Genomic DNA, 23948 nt, shown 5'->3' on the forward strand with positions numbered 1-23948 from the left:
TGATTAGCAACAATTTCAATAGGAAGACTGTTCACACTAATCTGAGCTCACATTTTGAGATCCAGACCTACGTGGAAACAATATGATGTAGAAAGGCAGTAAAATACCAATTTTAGGCTTTCTAACAAATTATAGCAGAGCTGAAAAATGGTGTTACACCATTGCACAAATATCTTTTACAGGTAGGCTGAAAAATCTGAGTTCAGACTCAGAGGAGCTGCAGGGAAGAGAATGAAATGATACATGTGGTATGGTTGCTACAGAGAGCTGAATTATCAGCTGCTTGCATTCTTTTAAGGAAGAATTTGAGATATGGAGCTCAAGATCATGGAAAAAAAAATCCACTGGTATAAACCCAGGAAACATTAAGTTGTGCAAATTCTTGCAAATAGAATGAGGGTTCACACTCCTTATGACTAGCAGAGCTTGCTTTCTCATGATAGTTATGACAACAATGCATAGCAGTTCAGGATGAAAGGAAAATTATTGCAAAATACATTAAGAGACTGCCTAGTGTTACTTTAATGCTCCCAATACTGCTATATTTATTTAATACTTGGGGAAAAGCACAGTATGTACTGACATTGCTTGAAAGAATGAACAGCTGAAAAGTATGTAAAAATAGTGCTTTCATTGTTAATTGGGGTTATTAGAAACATTTTTGCCTCAAGCTTCCTTTAATATTTTCTGGTGCTTCTGAATATGAATGGAAAGAGTGATAGAAGAGGTGGGAAAGGATCATAATGTGGTGAAGTAATGATGCAACTTTTTCTCTCTAGTCATATTTGTAAGGGTATGTGGAAGGAGACTGTCTGCTTCTTTAAGGGTATCTAGTCAAGGACCTTTTTCAATGCAAAATGGGATAATAAGAAAAGGAGTAAGCCATAAACAAAACATACAGGGCAGTGATGAGAACCAAATCTGGTCAGTCACACTGATTAATGAGGGCAAGTGAGATTGTGAGAACATTTATTCCAGCAAGGTTATCTGATGGGGGACCTTGTCAACTGGGAAACTAAATGAAAAGGGGGAAACCAGAAACAACATCTACAGAGACACAGACCTGACCAAACAAATGTGGAGACAATGACAGGAAACAAACCTCACTAGTTACAGTAATTGATGGGCTATCAAGAAACCACAGGCATTACTTCCAGGAAGATCATCCTGGACTTTGCAACTGATAAGATTGTAAACCACGGGGACCCAGGCAGGGAGGGGTGCAGGAATGGGTAGAGCTGTACAAACCCATGGGGAGCGTGCAGGGGAACAGGGAACAAGGAGGAATAGGAAAAAATAGGAATAGGATTGCATTTTTGCAAAAAAAGAATATTTAAGCTTTTAACTCCTGGGAATGAGAAGTTAGGTAATAATTTGAGCAGAAGTCATGCAGATTAAATGCTGGGATGGCACTAATATGAGCACAATACTCTTTTAAATGTGCCTTAGCTTTGCAAATAAAGAAAAAGAAGCCAGAATGATCAAGGAAGAAGTCACTTCTCTTACTCTGCTTGATATGGCTACAAAGCAGAATGCTGGTATCATGTCAGTATCAGGCTAGTTCAAACAGCTCAGAGTTCACACACATTGCCAATCACGTTCAAGATGATGGATAAATGTTGGTCAGTACTTTCCACCGAGCTATTTGCTCCCACAGTCTACAGCATAGAAACACTTGGATGTGGGACACTTTGCACATACTCTGTGTATGTAAGCCAAGGAATGTGATCTCCTATTTAGAAGCCTCTGCTGACTGTGCAGATCTTTGCTGCTTGCTAGGTCCATTCAATCATTTTTCCACATTATCTCATACAACCTTTAAGCATTAGAAAAGCCCATACAAATTGCACTCCCCATTACATTGCTTATCTTCACATTTTGCATAATGTCCATTTCTGTTGAGTTTTTTCCAAAACATTCCATAGTGCTCTAGTGAGCCAGAATACCTATCACTTAAAGCATTAATCCTAACTTTTGCATGCTGTCTTTCTGAGATTTTTATTGCCCTGTTATCTCCTAACTTTAATTTGTTTTGTAAATCTTTCAATTGTTAACAATGTTTTCATAGAATCACAGAATCACAGAATCACAGAATCATATAGGTTGGAAAAGACCTTTAAGATCATCGAGTCCAACCATAAACCTAACACTGCCAAAAACCATCACTACACCATGTCTCTAAGTACCTCATCCAAACGTCCTTTAAATACCTCCAGGGATGGCGACTCAACCACTTCCCTGGGCAGTCTGTTCCAATGCTTGATAACCCTCTCGGTGAAGAAAAATTTCCTAATATCCAGTCTAAACCTCCCCTGGCGCAACTTGAGGCCATTTCCTCTTGTCCTATCACTTGTTACCTGGGAGAAGAGACCGACCCCCACCTCTCTACAACCTCCTTTCAGGTAGTTGTAGAGAGCGATGAGGTCTCCCCTCAGCCTCCTTTTCTCCAGGCTAAACAGTCCCAGCTCCCTCAGCCGCTCCTCATAAGACTTCTGCTCCAGACCCTTCACCAGCTTCGTTGCCCTTCTCTGTACGCGCTCCAGTACCTCAATATCCCTCTTGTAGTGGGGGGCCCAAAACTGAACACAGAATCATAGAATCATAGAATGGTTTGGGTTGGAAGGGACCTTCAAAGATCACAGAATCACAGAATCGTATAGGTTGGAAAAGACCTTTAAGATCATCGAGTCCAACCATAAACCTAACACTACCAAGACCACCACTATACCATGTCCCTAAGCACCTCATCCAAACGTCTTTTAAATACCTCCAGGGATGGCGACTCAACCACTTCCCTGGGCAGCCTGTTCCAATGCTTGATAACCCTTTCAGTGAAGTAAAATTTCCTAATATCCAGTCTAAACCTCCCCTGGCACAACTTGAGGCCATTTCCTCTCGTCCTATCAGAAGAGAGGAATCAGATCATCTAGTTCAACTCCCCTGCCATGAACAGGGACATCTTTCACTGGAACGGGTTGCTTAAAGCCCTGTCCAACCTGACTTTGAACACTTCCAATAATGGGGCATCCACAAATTCTCTGGGCAACCTGTTCCAATCTCACCACTCTCATAGTAAAGAATTTCTTCCTTATATCTAATCTAAATCTACCCTCTTTCTGTTTCCCCTTGTCCTATTGCAACGAGCCCTGGTAAAAACTCTCTCTCCATCTTTCTTATAAGCCCCCTTGATATATTGAAAGGCTGCAGTAAGGTCTTACTGGAGCCTTCTGTTCTCTAAGCTGAACAACCTCAACTCTCTCCACCTTTCTTCATAGGAGGAGTGTTCCAGCCCTGTGATCACTTTCATTGCCTTTCCTCTGGCCCTGCTCCAACAGGTCCATGTCTTTCTTGTGCTGAGGGCCCCAGAGCTGGATGCAGTACTCCAGGTGGGGTCTCACGAGAGCAGAGTAGAGAGGAAGAATCACCTCCTTTGACCTATTCACCACGCTTCTTTTTATGCAGCTCAGGACACAACTGGCTTTCTGGGCTGCAAGCGCACATTGCCAGCTCATGTCCAATTTTTCATTCACCAATCAAGTCTGATGATGATACCAAACTGGGAGGTGCTGTTGGATCTCTTGAGGACAAGAAGCCTCACAGAGGGATCTAGATAGATCACTGGACAATGATTAATGGGATGAAATTTAACAAATCAAAATGCTGGATTCTGCACCTAGGACGGAGTAACACTGGGCACAAGTATAAACTGGGAGAGGAGTGGCTGGAGAGCAGCCTTGCAGAAAGGGATCTGGGGGTGCTGGTCGACAGCAGGCTCAATATGAGTCAGCAGTGTGCCCTGGCAGCCAAGAGGGCAAACCAAATCCTGGGGTGCATCAAACACAGTGTAACCAGCCGGTCAAAAGAGGTTACCCTGCTGTATTCAGCATTGGTGCGGCCTCACCTCGAATATTACGTGCAGATCTGGGCCCCATAATTTAAGACGGATGTGAAGGTCCTTGAATGTGTCCAGAGAAGGGCAACAAAACTGGTGAAAGGACTGGAAGGAATGGCAACAAAACTGGTGAAAGGACTGGAAGGAATGTCCTATGAGGAATGGCTAAGGACTTCAGGCTTGTCTAGGTTGGAGAAAAGGAGGCTGAGGGGCAATCCCATTGCTCTCTACAGCTTCCTGAGGAGGGGAGGTGGAGAGGGAGGTGCTGATCTCTTCTCCCTGGTATCCAGTGATAGGATGTGTGGGAATGGTTCAAAGCTGTGCCGGGGGAGGTTTAGACTGGACATTAGGAAGCCTTTCTTTACCAAGAGGGTGGTCAAACACTGGAACAGGCTTCCTAGAGAGGTGGTCGGTGCCCCAAGCCTGTCAGTGTTTAAGAGGCATTGGGACAATGCCCTTAATAACATGCTTTAACTTTTGGTCAGCCCTGAAGTGGCCAGGCAGTTGGACTAGGTGATCGTTGTAGGTCCCTTCCAACTGAAATAGTTCTGTTCTGTTCTATTCTATTCTATTCTATTCTATTCTATTCTATTCTATTCTATTCTATTCTGTTCTGTTCTATTCTATTCCATTCCATTCTATTCCATTCCATTCTATTCTATTCTGTTCCATTCTATTCTCTTCTATTCTATTCTCCTGTGATGAGTGGGACTTTATTCCCCCAGTTCCTGCCTTGAGATTCAGGGACCCAAGAGGTGTGAGAAGAGCAGCTGCAAGTGTAAAACCAAGGCAAAAAAGTTGTTGCGTACCTCAGCGTTCTCCATGTCAATTGTCACCAGATCCCCTGTCTCATTTATCATGTTTATACAGTATCTCAAACAATTAGCCCTCAGTTTGTTGTGTTTGGCCTCTTCATTATTACAGAAAAGGTAGTAGTGTAAAATAATATTCTTCCATCTCCCCCAAATCTAGAACATGCTAGAATTTGGGAACAGTTACATAAGTGGTAATCTGTTTTCTGTTATACTTCAGTTATAAATGCTACAGACGTTCGGTATCTTACTCAAAGTTCTTGTGGGTAACAATCACTGGAAATCTAGATGACAGCTAAGAAGCTGTCCTAGGTAATACTTCAGCACTATTGTGTTTAACTATGTGTATACAGAAGATAGAAAAATCACCTAGCAAGAAGTTCAGTGTGAATATCCTGGAACTGCCAGATCAGACCACACTGTTTCAAAGAGGAGCCATTTTTTTTTGCCAGTCTTACATTCCTCCAGGAAACTCTAGCTTCTGCACTTCATTCTAAAATGTTTCCACTATTTTTCTTTAACTAAAATATATTGCAGTACAATCTACTTATTGAGTCTGAGATTACTACAGTTCTTTCACACTTTCAACCTCTTTTTGTCTTAATGTGCATTCTTGAGATGAGAATGATGAGGTAGCATCCACAAGAGTTTCCATGAAAAAGGAAAAGAAAAATATAATTTATGTAAACTAGAAGTGTTCTACTTTTACCAAGTAAACTATGCAAAGAACCCGCATAAAAGTAAATAGAAGTTTTATAAATCAAACCTTAAATGCCTAAATGCATTCCCATTTCAAGCAGTAATTTAAAGAGATGAAGCAGAAACATCGTCTTTGCAGCTATTATAATTCAAACGTTGAAACTTGTAAACCTTTTATTATAGCCCTTTTTCAAAATGCCTATGCTTAATGTAAGAAAGGTATTTCTACTTCTGGTAATTTGTGCTATCAGAGAGGTACAAATGGTGAAGGTAATGTTACTCCCTGTAGGTACTTTACCTGTAGGCTACGTCTATAAAATATAGAAAAAATAGCATTTTTGTAACTACTTCAAACCTAATTCCAGGTATCATATCATGTAAATCTTTCCCAGCCTGAGTGTTTATTCACAAACTGATGTGCACCTCAGATAACTTATATGAAGTCAGCGAATGAGAACCTTCTAATGGCAAAACAACCCATGGATACAAATTCCAGACTGCATGTCCCATAGATGTGGTAACACAGATCACATTGAGGTGTGAGATGCTCACTAATGATTTAGTTTGGGAACCAAGTCTCAAGATGTTGCCTGTTGGCTTCCATCTTGAAAATCAATGTCACTGGTTTCAGCTGTCTCCTTCACACAGAGACAATAACTATTATCACTGAAAAGAGTGAAATGTCTTTAATATACAAATTACCAAATTTCCTGTGTTTAAATCTCTGCCTATTTATTTATTTTTACCAGAGTATTCCTAGGAATTTGTGTCAGCAAATGACTTAAGTGAAAAAAAAAATCAAATTAAGAGAAGATAGATGTACAGGTAACCATAATGAGAAGATATTTGGAAAAGCTTTTTCAAAAAGCCACGTTACAGTTTCTGTGATATTTTATTCCTGTTCTTGAGTTCTACAGCAATTTTTTTTTTTTCAGTTCAGGATCAAAGTCTGATACTACTATTTTACCCGCACTGGTTTATGAGAATGTGCTTTCCAGCTACTTTGAGACATTGTTATAGTCTTGGCCCATGTGTGCCAATATCGCGGTGCTCACAATGATCAGTATATCAAAACCTCGCATGAGTTTGCAGCTCACAAACTGTTAATTCCCCAAAAGGTGACCCAATTTGTCAAACAAAATGTCCGCCTGATTGAACTAACTCCAGTATAAATATTTCATCTCAGTATTAAGGTAGATTTGAGCAAAAACAGAAGCAGAATCCTCTGGAATCTAAAACATTTACCAAATGAAGACTTATCTTCCAGCATATTGCAGCACTGACCTAGTTTGCATGCATTTTCATAGCAACAACAGACATATCATTAGTCTTTACGTAAAAGATATAAATCATAATTGCAATCTGGAAACAGTATCTGCTAAAGTGGGTGAAAGCATTTTAAGACCATTAAGAGTGAAAGCATGGAGGTATATGACAGACATCATTTACAGATTTTTCAGCTCTTAAATCACAAACAGTATTGCTTGCTTTTAGAAAGCATTTGGTTTGCGTTTTTTACATCAGTGACTGATTCACTTGCCTTGACTGTTTTTCATTTACTGAGGTAAGAATAAACAAGAACGTATATGCAATGTACTAGAAAACCCATCATATTTCAGGATACTCAATAACATTAAAATAAAAAAAAAGGAATAAAACTTGGCAGCCCTAACTCACTGAAGTAGACTGCTGAACACTGCCTTCATTACAATACACTGTCACAGAGTGCTCGGCTCTAAATTAATAAAGTCTGAAGACAAAAATTCTTTGTAACTGATCTGGAAAGCTTGGCTATTTAAAAATAGAAACCATTATGTATTTTACCGATCTCAAAAAATTTTTGTAGGAAGCAAAAGGACTGCAAAGCAAGCTTATTAGATAGGGTTGCGAAACAATTTACTGGATGTACAAAACAACTGATGTGAGGATTCACTATTATTTTCAAATGGAACATCTCCTAAAAAGATGAGATGAGCAATTTTAGGCACTGGTATGTGTCTCAACATCTTTCTTACCTAGAAAAACACATGTAAACTCCAAAAAATACTCTGTCTGGTAAGGATCTCTCCATCTTTCTCTGCATACCATGTAATTTCTTTACACAAACACTATGTTACTTTAGAAGATAATATATGACTGCTTTGAAAATGAATGATAGGAGGCCTCCAGGAAAGATGGGGAGGGACTCAGGGAGTGTAGTGATAGGACAAGGGGTAAAGCTTTTCAACTGAAAGGGGGTAGATTTAGATTAGATATTAGGAAGAAATTCTTTACTGTGAGGGTGGTGAGACACTGGAACAGGTTGCCGACAGAAATTGTGGATGCCCCCTCCCAGGAAATGTTCAAGGCCAGGTTGCATGAGGCTTTGAACAACCTGATCTAGTGGAAGGTGTCCCTGCCCATGGCAGGGGGGGGTTGGAACTACATGATCTTTAATGTCCCTTCCAACTCAAACCATTCTATGATATGATTGTATCAAATCTTAAAAATATGCAGTTTTCTTTATTCTTATTACCTCAATTCATAGAATCATAGAATATCACGAGTTGGAAGGTACCTATAAGGATCACTGAGTCCAATTCCCAGGATTTATTTTATTTAAATTTATTTCGGTAAACATTTTGTTTAAATCAGATAAAGTATCTGTGATGCTACGAAAGTAAACATTTGAATTTTATTCCCTTTCCTTCAAGTCTGAACAAATTTTATACATGCTTTAGATCTATGTCACTTAAAAATACTCAGTTGAGTTTGCTCCCAAATAATGTGGGAATAATTTTATATGCTAGTTTACTGTCTGTCTTAAAAGATCTTTGTAAAGCATGTTTCTTTTCACATTATTGGTCTGATACAAAGTTCATTTAAAACAGTCAGAGAACCCACGGATTTTAGGTCTGGATAGTTTTTCCATTGTCTCTTCCATTTCTAGTCTCTTTACCCTCTTTTATGTAAATATTTTCCCCAGGGACAAATATGTATATGTGCGATAGTCACACATTTAGGAGTGTATATGACACAACAGCAAATAAAGGTAAGCTTCTGGGCTGCAAGTGAGTCTCACTTTAGGTCTAGGTGACGAGGCAGAATGTGCATGTCTTTGTCATCAGGTAGGTATACTGAACAAGGATGATTTATTGGGTGTGGATCAGGTCGTTTAAGGAGAAGCTGTATGGGAGAGCTTGGGATGGAAGAAAAGGAAGGGGTTTAGACAAAATAGCACTGCAACAGTGGCAGTTTCACTACAACTTCATCTGTGGCCTTACCTTCCTCATCAGATTATTTTCTTATAACTCCACTTCAACAACTGAATAACTATAACAGAATATTAAAGACCTAGTGACATAGCTTTCAGAAAAAAATAGTAAGATCTTTATAATGGCATTTCAGTCTCAGTACTGTAAGTGTTTTGTAATTTTGCAAATTTATCAGTATAGATATATTTTGTAAGAACAGTCTTATGCATAAAAAAGTCATTTAGACTTTTTGTTTTCACAATGCTGAGTCAAGTTTTACCATGTCTAAGTACGTATTACATATACATATGAATTGCATATATTTTTAGTATAATACAAAGCCAAACTTGAAGTACTTGGTGTGGCAAAAATTATTTTTCTTCACTATAATAAGATTTTCTTAACCAAGCTGTACAAAACAATTTGGTATTATTAAAAAAACGTATTTCATTGACTCCGAAACATATTGCTTTGGAATTTTATTGTGAAAGAAATAATAAAAAGATCAAATTTGTATTAAAAAAATATGAAGTGCTTAAATCTCCTGTGGAACTAGTATCTCAGTTTTTAAACATCCTTTGTTCACATAGTACACAACTCTGTACATTTCAGAGAACTTTGACCAAAATATGCGGCAAAGATCTTTATCCTGAATGCAATGCCAGTGACTCAAGAGTGAACTGCTGGTGATTGTGTTTTGCAGGATGAAGTACTTGAAGGATTGGCTCCTCTGTTGAGATTGCCACAAGGCAATCTTGACTTGAGAATACTTAGTGTCTTTTGTTCAGCTAGCTATGATTTTCTTACCAATATTCCAGTTCAACTTTTACATTCACTGACAGATTTTATCTATGAAGCTTCCACTTTTTTTAGCAGATATGATTTTAATGAGGTAACAACAGTTTTAAGAGTTAAGTAAAAATTAAAAGAGGTGCCACTTCCAATATCACATTAGTACACATTACCAGACCTTATATACCAGCAGTGAAACAAGCAAAGAAAAATCTTAAAAGAGTTCTTATCCATATTTACAGTTTGTCATGGGTAGTGATGATCATAAATTAAGATTTTCTATATTTCCTATGCTCTAGTTTAGATGGATCAATAGCCTTTCATTTGTAAGCTGTAAAGGAACATAGTAGGCAAGGACAGGAGATGGAGAAGGCAGTAGCACAGTAAAATGGCAGTGGAATTCAGATGATGTGACTGAATAAAGGCTATCTTAAAATCTCAAAATCTTGCAGTCACCAAACAAAACACAGGTCACAGCTAATCGCTGTTATGTTAATGAGGAGCGAGGCAGATGGTTGGGACCTCATAGTAAAGACAATGTTGATAAATGGCAAGTATTTAAGTAGAAATGCCTTTCCAGGCAGAAATTTATCCAAGGAGCACTTGTTTCATTATAGTGTGTTCTGCAGTAATGATTTAATAATTTAAAAGAGAAAGTACCAGCTACTGAATTATCAGTAGAACTTCCTACTCAACGTACTGTAACAGTTTGCCATTCAAAGCCTTGACCCACTTTGCTTATGAGAGCTAATGGAGTAGCAATTTAAGTTATTTAGCCTGAAGATATATAGAATTTTTCTAATTAAAAAAATTCATTCTGTCAATGGATATTTGTACTGTCAAGAAATCCATCCATTATTATAAACACAACATGTAGCAACTACTGTGATTAAGATGGCCAACACTTTCCATTAGAAGATCCTGTTTCAGTTACTCCCAGTTTTAGTTAAAAAATAACTAAATGTTCATTTACTCTCTTAAGGATGCAGAAGGTTATGGATGGAAAAAGCACGCTATAGAAGGTATTGAATAAGGACAGGGAAGGAAACTGAGCTTAGGAGCCTGGAATTGGGAAATATGAGATAGAGAAACTGCAGGCAATGAAACAAAATGAGCACACGGAGACTAAAAGAGAACTAGAAAGATGTTACTATCCTTTTTAGTCAAATAGATGCTTTCAGTAAGTAAGGAAACCACAAATGGGATCAGATGCCTCATCGATAGTAGGAGAGAGATCAGAAACCAGATGCAAGATTGAGATACGACTGATACAAAGTCTGAGAAAAAGATTGGTCAGAGTGATGAATAGGAAAGTGATCAGTTCTGGCTCTGCTAAGCACTTGGGAAAAGCAGCTCCTCCTGAGCTCACGTACAGCTCCCCAGACTACTGGATATTTTACATTAATCTCTTATGTCTTAGTTTTCCATTTATAAAAAGGAGATAGTAATAACTATTCACTGCACAGGGACACTGTAAAAATAAATGTATTAATGTTCATGAAGCACTTGGATGCTGTAATGATGAGCACCATAAAAAGCTTCTGAGGAAATTAATTTTGTCTTCAGAGTAGGTTTTGAATAGTCTGAATTAATGAAGGTGGGGGGCTGTGAACTGAACAATAGAAAATAGAACACTGGTCAGTAAGTGAGCAGTATTTTTCCTGTGACCTGAAAGAGTCTAGGGGGTCTAATGTAAAAAAAAAAAAGTGATTGTGTGACAAATCTATATTGTAGGACTCCTGCATGCAAGGTGAAATTCAGATTGCATAGACAACGATAAATCCCTCATCTCGTAGCTCGGATGTTTGACCTTGCAACTCTAATAAAATTCAGTGTAATATTTAATGTGTAGTTAGACACACAGTGTATAAGTTTCTGACTTAATGCATTGTCTTTTAATTAGTGTGGTGTATGGAGTGGGTAGGTGGGTGGGCTCAGGATTTACATATTTATAGAATCCTGAGGGCATTTTTACATATTTCCATGCTTGATGAGATATAGGGCTGAAACCTAATTAAAGCGTTTGTTTTGTTTTTTTATTGTTTAGCTGTGTGTGTGCATTTGTATACAGAGACAGGTTACAATATGTTTTATAGAGAGGATTTGCTCCTTTTTATGTATGTACCATGTTCTATGAAAACAACTTCTGTTATCTGACTTTTAAAACCAGTACAGAAGAAATTATGAACTTCTGGGTCCTGGTGTGCAGATGTAACACATCTACCCAATATCACTGAATTTAAGACTATCATTTTTGGGGACTTGACATTATCATCACATGGTGGTCATCAGAGGATGCTTTTAATGTTACCATTGTCACTGGTGAGAAATTATGCTTTGAGCTTGTTTTGATTTAATCCTTAAAATAATTACAAGAAATGCTATGCAAAATGACAGTGATATTACCACGTTCATGACTTTGAATGCAAAACATTACAAATAAAATGTGTAATTATTACAGTTGAGAATACAACTTCTATGTTGACAATACTTCCCATCTTTGTAGCATTAGATAATTTAATTAATTTTATCATTGTGCTCTGAACACTAGTGAAAATATCAAGAAGAACAAAGGACAAATTGGCCCTGGAACTGCACACTGTTCTGAAGTTATATCTCTGAAGTACTAAACTTTATTAATAGAACTCATGGATATTGTAGGAGCTTCAGCTTTTAGCCACTAGTACGTTTTAAGTGTGGATTGACTTTTACCTTTCTTGTCTTCTTCCATCCCCAAACTGACTACATATCTTTCCTTTTCTCGTATCTCATGCTTCATATGGAATCAGCTGTATAAGCTATTCTGTCCTTATGGAAAACCAAAGAAAGGCAACCATTGAATTTGGGGTCATATGCAGAGTAACTTTAATTCTGTCCCGTCATCTTTTCTTATTAATTTTTATTAAGCTAGCTAAAAAGCTTACTGTATTTCTTTTAATTTCTTTTGTCAGTCTAACTCAGCTTGACTTCTGCTAATTCTCACTTTATCCATATGTTTCACAACCTCCCAGATGTTGTTTTCTTTGATGATCAATCTCCTTCATTCATTGTAGGCTTTTCTTAAACTTAATACCGCCTCTGCAGTGTTATTAACTCAGCTAGAACTTAACTCTGTCCTAGAAATTTCCTCCCCGAGTTCCAAAAGTATTATCAAAAGGGACTCCACTGCTTTTATATTCAGTGCTGTTCTGAGTACGTCAGCTTAAATGCCCTGTGCACTTCTTTATTCTTCCGTTCCAACCTTGTGCTGTTCTCTCCCTTGTGCTATCACAAGTGCCTGTGCACCTGCATTTATGTACAGAAGAATAACCTGTCAGACAAGTTTATTTCTCATCCAGATCAGGAGCCTGATCTGCTTCTCAGGAAAGCCACAATACAGCTGTGTCAGGATAATGGAGGGAGCATAGCGAGGGCACGAATGCCATGGTAGTATTACAAATACCATGCAATAAATTTCAAGTAAAACTACACCTTCAGTTTGAAAGAAGTAGAGTACTGCTCACCACAATCTGAAACACCTGGAAGGCTGTAAGTAGAGAGATGACATGATAATGGCAAAAGTCAATCTGAGTTAGAGCTTGCAAAGGAAATTTAGAAAGTGTTGTCTGGTCTTGCCACAGAATTCTCCTTCAGCCTTTTAAAATTTATCCTATTTAGTAATGCTACTCTTAATTATTGTCATCTATATTTAAATGCCAAGACTAATGGTTCATTAGCATGATAGATTAGATTGTGAAAGATAGGTAAGTAGGTTATAGGCAGGTTAAACACCAGCCTTCCAGTCCTGCAGAGAAATGCACAATGCTAAAATGAGAAGTCAGTAGATGTACGATGCATCTTTAAATGATTGCTGTAATTCTATTTCAAACTGTGTCTCCCTACATAGCTGATTTCTATTAATGCTTCCACAGAACACAAAATATAAAATGTATTGTTTAAAGAACATTTTCAGAGTTGAAGACTGAGCAGAACTTAAACCTCAGAATACTTTTTTGTCATCAAAACTTATGTAGCAATAAGTGAACTTGACAAGACTAATAAATCTCATTTCCATTTGAATACTTTGAAATAATCATAACTTTTTTGGTGTTTGATGGATATGATGATCAATGAGGTTGAAGTTACGCCTATGTGCAATTCAAATGGAATGAGATAATAAATGTTGCTCAATGGAGTACATCCAGAATTGATACCCTTTCTTAACTAGTAACTTATTATAAAGAGAGTCAAATTTGCACTGTATTGATGTATAATCCCTAATTAGGGATCTGACCTTAACTTTTCAAGCTGCCTTCATTCTAATACTACCATGCAAAAGAACAAATGTTTCTGGGTTGCTGTTTTAGAGCTTCCTGAGTTTTGGCTCTCAGCTTTGTAAAAATGCCCCTCTCAGGCTGAGGTAGTGTGTGATTTCACCACAGAAAAGCCAAATGGATGACGTGAAGGAATGACTTAGTTGTTTTTAAGGACACACTCAGAGTAACCAGCTTATTTCAGGAGAACAAGGAAAGTCTCATATTTTTGCCTTACAGAATACCTGTGGAACACAGTGCTGGTTAGTACGGTCTTCTCATATTCCTGAGTGTCACCCTACAGAAAGACTTCATGTGTAGCTGGGATTCTTCAGACTTAATCTCCTATCTGAAGATGTCTTTCCCAAGTATTTTATAACTGAAACATCAAGATGCAGACTGAGAATTAAGGAAGGATGGACACAGACTAGACCAAAAATTGAGTAGCTTCGTTTAGTGCTTTTTAGCATTAAAATTTTTCTTAATTTTCTTCACATAGTAAAAGTCAAAAAATTACATTATTATAGACAACTATGGCATGTCTGATTCACATATTATAGATGCAGTGTATGCATTTTCCCTCCTATGCTGAAGATTCTCGATTCAAGATAGATACTCAGACTTTGTCTATACTAGTATAGTGAAAAGTATCAAGAAATACTCTCCTGCACTGGACTTTCATCACAGACACTGTCACAGTGTTAGAAGTGTCCACAGGATTCTTTGGTGGGACCACAATCTTCTCCAAGACAATTCTTGTCACATTTTGGGTGTTAGCAGGAGTGACTAGGGGCCATTCCCAAAAGACATCTGTGTCTTGGAAGATAAAAGAGTTTAGAAGTATGGATGCAGACCTTTCCATATGATTTGTTCTCAGTGCGAGGGAATGTTTAATTTACTAGCATAGACAAAGAACCCCTTTTGGAACTGACAAGATATTGATTCAAGGCAGCAGAGAGAAGATAAAAAAGAATTTCCCCACCCTCCTCTTGTCTTCAAGGAAAGAAAGCATTTGCTTTTGTAGGTAGAAAAGAATCGGGTTTCCTCTGCTCTTTAAGTGATCTAATACAGGGGCAAGGCAGCTGTTCTCTGAATGCTGATGTAGCAATGGAAAAATAGAATCTTACTGCCATTCTCAGACAGCTTCCAAAGCAGAACCAAAGGGACAGAAATACACACAGCAAGTCTACCAGAGCTCTTTGCTGGTCTTACACTATTATAGACAAGTCACTGCAGATAGGGTCAGGAGACCACTTCTGAAGACATGCTGCATGCTTTGTGTGGAAGGGGAGTTCCAGGAGACAAGGTGTGTATTTTTTTCCTGAAGCTTTCAGTGGATATCACTCCTGAATACAGTCGAAATCCCATAAGGTTTACTGTCTGGCAATACTCATTAATGGTCTGTTGGGAAATTTGAACAACAGGTAAACATTCATTCATTTTGCCATTCTTGTCAAAAACAGTGGATGCTGTCTTCACAGTTTTAGGTGACCTCTCAAGTGCTGATTTTATTTATTTTTCCAGACTTTCTTTCTGACTTGGATGAAAGATTCACCTATGTAAAGCAAGGTCGAAGGCAGGGTTTCATCAAAGATTCACCATAGCCACAATGATGAAACCAGATCTATCTTTTCCAACAGGAAAGCTTCTTTGAGAACTGCTGGATAAAAGGAGTTGTAATGAGCTCTGCTATTTTTAAGGCATGAAGTTCATTATTCTAAGATATTTATTCACTTTAAGAAAGAAAGGATCAAGAAATGAATGGCAGAAGGCTTAATTAAACCTATTATGTGTCTGTCATGATGACACTATGGTAACAAATCCATACAGACTGTTCCAACTCTTGCTTTAGAAATCCTCATGTTTAACAACAACAAAGAGTTTAAGCATGTGCTTAATTTTAAACACGTACATCATCCCATCAACTTCAAAAAGATTATGCAAATATTTTAAGATGAAACTTTTTTTCAGACTAGGGCCAAAGTTCTTAGCATCTTGCACCATTGAACTTAGTTGTATAAGCTGAATGTTTGTATAAACAACAAAGCAAGTATCACTACAGCTAAAATTCAAATAACTTGGTTTTCCAAAGTTGAAATTAAACAAGTTCTAATTTGACTCAAAGCTTTGTTTTTTCACCATTTTTATATGAAAAAATACATATCTTTCAGTTTTAAACCCCTTCTGATTCTCTTAACAAAAGAAAGAGCTAGATTTGCAGAATTGTAAAGTAGATATGTGCAAGTGGTTTGAACATTTATGTGGGAAACTGTGGCCCGGGGGTTTGATACAAGTCCTACAGTCACTGAAGACCTTAGCCTTGAAATCTCATTTTGTAAGAAGGATCTCACAGTCTGTCCTTGTGAAATTGTCCCACCTTGCACAAATAATGGAAGAGATAGGAAGCAGAGGCTCCACATCTGAACTAGAAGTCAGATCCCTTCCTTCAGTAAGATAACACAATTTCCTCAGTCTTCATTTAGCTGAAATTCTTTGTGGAGTGTGACACAAATTCATATTCATTTCAGGTTCACTGCATTACATTCTTCAATTAATAAACTATTTATGAATAAAATGCAACCAGTCCTATATACAATGAACTTTTTCTGTCATATACACCTGGTTTGCAGGTGTATCTTAAGCATGCATGTCCCTCAAACAGCAACTTGGAATTATGCAGAAAAAAAATCCAAAAGTTTTATAGTGCAAATCACTATTGGAGCTGTAGCTATTCTTAACCAACATAGTAATATTCTTCACATTGCTATGATGGTTTCAGAGCAAAGCAATGCCCAACTTAGGCTGTATTACAGGATGATCAGGGACATTTTTAAAAATGAAAGTATGACTAGTTGCATTCTGATTTCTTTTCCTACTTCAGCTTGTTCTCATCTTTCTTTTATAGTATTTAATACTGTTTAGCTTTGTAAGGTTTAGAAGCAAATATTGATATTGTAATGCAATCAAACATTTTGTTACATTGCATGTTCTTGAATTAACATGAGAAATCAAGGTTTTTCTCATGTCTAGAGGGTTGTAATAAATCAACTCTTTACAAATTAATGCTAGGAAATTATGGAGTAAACTGACAAAGATGTCCAGGAAGCATGATGGCAAAAAAGAAAACATGGATCAGTAAGCTCATTTCTTAGGACGTGAACTCGTTAACAGGCTGTCAGAAGTGTGTCGTGACGGAATGGGCAGTGCACAGGCTGTCTCCCCAGAAAACTATTGATTTATATGTCTGTATCATAGCTGACTTCTTATTCTGTACATCACTGGACAGTCATGGTAGCTCATCAATTTGAAAAGGACATTTAAATTGTATCTAATCAATACCCTTCTCGTAGATTAAATGAGAAAATAGATTTAATAAAAAAAAAGGAAAATGATACAAAGAGGCTAGTGACAATCAGATTAATAAAATTGCACTGAGGAGTTCCATAAATGACAGGTGAGATGTTATTTCCCCCTACCACTTCTGTATTTTTTTTAGCCCAGGCTGTAAATATCATGGAGGTGGTAGGCTTGTGAAAGGTTGAATAATCCACAGATAGAGAAAAGCGATTTTGTTTTGTGACCTAATGGAATACAGAGATTGTACATGGCAAAGGTAAGCACAAAATACATGCACTGCTGTAACCAAAGTTGTAGCACACTGTTCCAAAGAGAGGCTGTGGAACCCAGCACAAAAATATGCAGCTGTTGTGCAGTAAGGTAGATTTAGTCAATTTGGAATCTCTGTATTTTTTTCAATTTCCCATCAGGTTCAAGTCACTTATTCTGTTTTATCTCATGTACATGTGCCAAAAGTAGCCAACAATGAGAAATTAATATTAAAGTTTAATTTTTAAATCCTCCCTTTAGGTTACAGAAATTTCTAACAACAGAAATGAGAGGAGATAAGAGACCAAACTAAAACCATCTAACAATGTATGTGTACTTAGTGCGTAAGTTACGCACTAAAACTTTTACTAAAGTTTTACTCATAAAACTTTTACATTTTGTTATTAAGTTCCATATCCTCAGAACAGTTTTGATGTGCACTTCTTTAAAATTCCTAGGTGTTCAACAAAGTTAGGTTTCTGCTTGCAGCAACTGTAAGTTTGCTATGGTTGCTCTGTTTGGCTGATGCTCTTGCCTTCATATATACACATTTTTTCCTAATGCAGTAAAAACTTAAGCTAGAAAAACTATCTTTCCCTTTTCTGTTTCCATTGACTGCAGAATCTTTAAAGATGTGTTTGTGATTTGAATAACTCTTCCATAGAGCTAGCCATACCCAGAACTACAAAATTCATTAAGATGGGCTAAAGGAATTCAGTAATTATTCCTCTAATGCTCTTACATTTTAAGGAGCTGATTAGAATCTTGTTAAGAAAACAATATACTTTGTATATGAACTATTCCTTGTGATTGTGGAGTATAAATGACATTTGAAGCTGTAGCAAACTGATAGCTTTTTATCTTTTTAACAACTTGCTATGAGCAAACTTCTGAAATGTGACTTTAAACATACGATTTTTGTGAGCAAGAATTCTGATTTGCCTGACATTTTGTCAGTGTTCTCTTTGGGCTTTTTTCCCCAATTTTTCTGCATAAAATTTTATTGAAAAGAATTTCCTGGCAAATATTTGCTTTTATTGAAAAATATATTTCTCCTTAATTTCTGTTACAGCATGGGGTTTTTTTATCTTTTTTTTTTCCCCCTTACTTTCTTAAAATAGCATAAACCAGCATGACCTTGGGCATGAGAGATCATAGGAAATGCAAAGGAGAGAGAAAAAGAGAACTTCTTCTGTGTTTAAATCTTCATAAATATTTGCTAGTTAATAATTTGCTATTTGATAGTTTAAAGTTTTGAGCGGACCTTTAACTGCACATAACTGGTCTTTCCACTTTGCTCCATAAAAATAGCCAGTGATATAGGAGGCTATTTCAAATGTCATATTTCTGAAGATGTATAAAATAATGTTCCTTTTATATCTCTTTCTCTTTCAAATCCAAAGACATTGTATAAGTATTTCAAAGTCCTATTTTAATTCTGCACACATATTTAAATGATATCGTACATAAACATTTATATTTGTAATGCATCACCAATACAGAACTACATGATAATAACCATAGCAACTGGGCTTTTGGCCATGCAATTGCGAGAAAACTAAGAGCCAATGCAATAAACATGTTCTCCTTTTTCAAGTTTCGTGATATTTTGCATAGGCACATTACAGCACATGCTTTTTCCTGTAAGACAGTGTCAAAGGCTTTGTTTAATGGTCCCTGTTGTTTCCCTTTGAGCTGTATGCCATTTCTCTCTTTAATTAGAACAGCTCTTACAGCTGCAAAGATGTAACTATTTTGCACAGCAGTACAAGCCATGCATTCAAGCAAGTCCATAAACTTAATTTTTTAAATTTTTCTGTGAAAGTGGTAAGTTTTTAAGCTTCTGGAGTCCATGTCTTTCAGTGAAAAAAGGGAAACTGAATGCCATTATGTGTAGCTCTGTATCTCATAATCAGAAATGCCTTGGTTTATCTTTGGGATTATAAATTACCCTTCAAGTCATTAGAGCCCAGTAAAATTGCAGGGCACCAATTACTTTAATTACTTTAAGGTTAAGACCTTTCCTTACAAAAATCTTTTTAAAGGCTTTACTTTCTGTCTTAGTGAAAATAACTGGAGACTTGCAAGTCTGCTGTTAACAAGCAATACTATAAAATGTCCTACTTCAACTATACTGAAATTTTATCTGACAGTATTTCATCACAAGCATGACATTTTAAAAATTCTTATATTTATTTCAGTGTAATGTAAGCTAATCTCTGTCAAGCCCATCTCTACCTATCTATATAATGCTTTAGAGCTCAATGCTAATTACTGTATGAACATAGTCTAATCTAAAGACCATTTAATTGTATACTACCTCACCCAAGGTTGTTTTCAGGTAATTAATGAATTTAAATGCAAGAAAAAGAGATATTAATAAATGAGATGTTATATATTACTTGATTAAAATATCTTAATATGGAAAATTTCCTAATTTCTTTCAGAAAGATTGTGATTACACAACAGAAGTTTTTCTAGATACGAAGTAAGAGATCTGCAAAATACTATGTTTTAAATCGTAAACCCATCCTTCATGCTGTAAAGATCTTCCCTTTAAGCATCAGAAAAGCACATTTCATTTTCCTGAAGGAAATAAAGAGTATTAGCACTTTGGGAACCAGTGTAAACTTTTATCACCCAAGATATCAGGACAAAAGTATTGTGTTCTTTGCTTCAAGAAAATTTATCTGAATAATCTGGTCAAATTCAGGACAGTGTCTTAGATATTTTAAAGCTGAAAGCACAATGAAAATATTTTAAATTTACTTTGGATCTGACTTGTTAACACATTTCTGTGATATAAGCTTCTGATAGGTTGCTATGAGTTTACAGTATGGTGACACCAATTTATACTGTGAGTTGCTGCATGATGCAAATATTGTTTCAATAGGAAAACATCAGCCATTTAATATCAGGGATTTGAAGAATTAAATTAAAGAGCGGAGGAGTGTCACTCTACAAAGACGTTGAACTACAAATACACATTGAACTTGAAATTGCTCTTGTGAAGGGGTTGCTCACAAAATTCTAAAAGAACTTCAACAATTATGACTCCCTATCCTTTTTGAAAGATTTCTATGTGCCTATAATAGCCTCTTCTCTGACAAGTTCTGCAGCATTGTTTGCTACACCTCAGCGCTTCCAGCTAGCATTCCTCCATTAACCTTGACTGAGAAACTTTCATTACTCCCAAGTAAATACTTTAATGAACAGAAATCATATTCAAGCCATTGTAGTATAACAACTTTGATACCTGCAAAAGCAGGTGTGCAAGCTAATAATAATTTTAAAATCCAATAAAAATAAACCCAGCAAACACAACCTCTTCTGTCTTATTCTTTTTTTTACAACCTTATCTAAATTTGTTTTATGGAAGGAGATAATATTGTAACTAGAAGCACATGGGTCCTGAATGAACTATGGATATAGCTACTGAAACTCATAGGCTTTCTGTTGTTTGAGCTCCAGCTCTCACTTTCTCTGTATTTTTTTTTCAGCTGGAGGTCAAATGGCCACCTGTTAGCCATGCTCCTGAAATGGGAACAGAAATCTGGGGTTCAGAGCTCTGGATCTACCTATATTTACCAGTTGTCAGGTTCTCTAACCAAGTGATTTGTTTTATGACAGTTTTCTTGTCTAAAAGAAAAAATGTAGCAGAATTTTCTGAGCGCTATGTTTTAAGACTGAGTTCTGATAACACTGTGATAAGACCACTTATACGATGTTTAGAGTTTTAAACATACTGCCCAGGCATGAGGAAACTTTGACAAATGTCAGTATTGTTCCCAGCTCAGAAGTAGGTGGACACTGCCATGATCTTGCTAACAAATACCTTGATAGGATCTGCAACAGATAAGACTAAAGCTATAGATTTGAGAGGTCTGACTTTACCAGGGAGGGGTGGATTAAGGGAGAATCTCAGACCCCACACTATCTCTGCTGAGTTCTCCACACCACCAGATGTGTTAGTAGACATGCAGGTAGGCAACTTGTCCTTAACCCCACTGTTTTCCAGTTGTGGGTATATGAAGATCTGCCACATGTTTCATGGTAATGTCCTATTTTCAGCAGGATCTGAGAAATTAGGATGGAGTTCTTTTTGCATCCCTGCCTCTTAAAAATGCCTCATGGTAGGATTTAACTAGATAAAGCACTAAAAAGGTGTTGGTTGCCTTCCTGTACAGTGCTGAAGGGAAGTCAGGGTTGGAGGTAGAATATCTGAAATTCTGGCCCTGTTTTTCCTGATACTATGTTTGAAAAAGAGCATGCTAGAGATAGACCACATGCCTTTACTCGGGATCATGAATTGTTGATAGCTTCTGGAAAGCATGTTGTAGTGAAGGATTTCAAAAGCTATGACATTTTCAGTTTCCATTAACAACTACAAAAAAAATCTCGGTCTCGTATGAATGCATGCATGATACGTATGCATAAACATGGACATAAAACATGTATATTTATATGCATATATACATACAAAACTATGCTCACACACACATAGTTGTAGGTGGAGACTATCCTACAGATATATAGGCAGTTTATCCCACTCTGTTCCTAAGTTTACAGTTCTTTCTTTCCTGCACAGGCACTGTGGCAAAATTATACATGTTTCAGGTAACTAGCAATGAGTGAAATATATCATTGCGGAGTATTCGAGTACGTCATTAACGGATAGCACTTGGCATCATGTACTGCAGTTATTTTCCCTGATAGTTAGTTCTATTTTAAAAGTAAAAAGGCCATAGAAAACCACTTTCCCACTAAGCATTTTATTTCTAATTTTGAGATCCTAGTCCAATAAAGTCAGTGGACAGTGCAACTTGTATAATGTATTCAAATTACAATTTAGAGCCTTATCAAGCAATGTAAAGATCTGATTTATCCATGTTAAAAAAATCGTTACTCACATGCAAACTGAAGAACAGCCTCTCTGCTTAAAATACTGCCAAACGTGTTGGTGGTTAAACACTGATACTGTCCAGAATCCTTCATTTCACTGGGGTTGTTGATGATCAAACTTCCTTCTATTAAACTGAAGCGATAATCACTTTCAATGTCGATTTCAGTTCCATTTCGAAGCCATCTTAGGAAAAAAGAAAGAAACTCCTTGAGCATTTTATGGCCAAAGGAACCCATCAAGCTTAGTATACAGAACCTGACAGCCCGGGCTGCTGCTGAGGAGGACAGCTACTCAAAGATACCCTCTGCAGTAACCCGTCCCTTTGGCAAAGCTTTGGATGGACGTGGTCCACAATGCGTGCCTGACAAAACCTAAGCTTTGCTGAAAAAACACAAGTAAAACAGATCTTCAATCTCTGAAGAGAAAGCATATATTTTGCTTTGCCTATGCTGAATCAAATTAGTAACTTCTTTTTTTTTTCTTTTTTTTTCCCACCAAAAAAACTATCATCCACAAAGGCTTCAGACTTGAAACCTGGAGAACAGATACAGCCTTTCTGTCAAAAATAGGACTTTGACCGTACTTATGATAATCACAGTTTCCATTCATGTCTTATCATTAAAGCCTTAGGCCCAGATGAGCTTAGAGAATTCGTAGAGCTGACTCTGCACGGCGTGAGAGCAAGGAACCCTGCTTTTCCCTTCTTTCAGCATTTGCTCTTCTGGGCCCACAAAATGGAGAAACCTGATTTAAAGACACAAAGTAGAAGAGCAAGGCCTTTGAGGAGCAGGGAGGTAGATTGATGTGCGTAGGCTCTTATGAAATACAGGATGTTGGCAATGGACAGAAGCACAATAATATCAGCTGGATCAGTATACACAGACTGGGACAGGAGAGACTGGAATTAGCTGGCGGCTGGTCAAGGGTATTGGTTGGCAGCTACCAGGTAAATGGAAACTAAGATCAAATGAGGAGTTGGCAGAGGGAATGCTAAGTCTGGGAGGTGTTTGGGAGTGAAATGAGAAGCCTCAACAGTAAAGACAGGGATGGGAATGAAGATAAGGTGGAACAAGCCAGGCTGTAGGAAATACATTAGAAAGTATCACACCTGAGCCAAAGCATTGAATAATTCCCGAATGAACTCTTCTTTTTCTGAGGTTTCAGAAGTAACCTAAGAGTTTCATGATTTTTCTGCTGTGTGAGTAGGTTTTGGGGCTTGTTTTGTTTTTTTCCCCTGGATATTCTCTGCCAGAAAGCCTCACCCCTCTCATTCATCTCCAAAGACTGAAACAACAAACCCTGCAATAGTTCACTGGCTGCAAGAGAAAAGATTTTGTGTGGTAGATTAATAGACTCCAGCTCTTTGGAATAACCTCTGGGGGGGTGCAATATCTCAATTAAAGAATAATAAATAATCCACATAAGAAGACTTTTTAGATTTGCTTTTGTGTCAAACTATATAGAACATGAAATTGTTACAAGAATGCAAAGAAGAGATAAGCAGTGTAAACAGGTATGGCACAGTTATTATGATGCACAGATATTTAATTCATTGCTGGTTCGCAGTCATTCTGCAATTTCAAAGTTGCCTCAGGAAATTGCCAGGCACTTCCAAGCTTTGCCAGGGTTTAGCAAAGACTGGAAGAACTTGGCAACATCTAGATTCCAGAGGCAACTTTAATAAAGCAAAATGATTATCAGTTCACCCTATCTTGTTAA

The 23948-nt window shown here is 37.2% G+C and overlaps 1 protein-coding gene across 1 annotated transcript in view; it reads right to left on the reverse strand.

Moving 5' to 3' along the window:
• CNTN5 (contactin 5) overlaps positions 1 to 23948 on the reverse strand; it is a 269554-nt gene that overhangs the window by 225930 nt on the left and 19676 nt on the right. Inside the window, exon 4 of the mRNA XM_075499526.1 lies at positions 22237 to 22412. Within this exon, the coding sequence (XP_075355641.1) occupies positions 22237 to 22412 (176 nt within the window). The remainder of the gene's footprint in view (positions 1 to 22236; positions 22413 to 23948) is intronic.

This window comes from Mycteria americana, chromosome 1 (genome assembly GCF_035582795.1).
Source record: "Mycteria americana isolate JAX WOST 10 ecotype Jacksonville Zoo and Gardens chromosome 1, USCA_MyAme_1.0, whole genome shotgun sequence".
Taxonomy (NCBI): Eukaryota; Metazoa; Chordata; class Aves; order Ciconiiformes; family Ciconiidae; genus Mycteria; species Mycteria americana.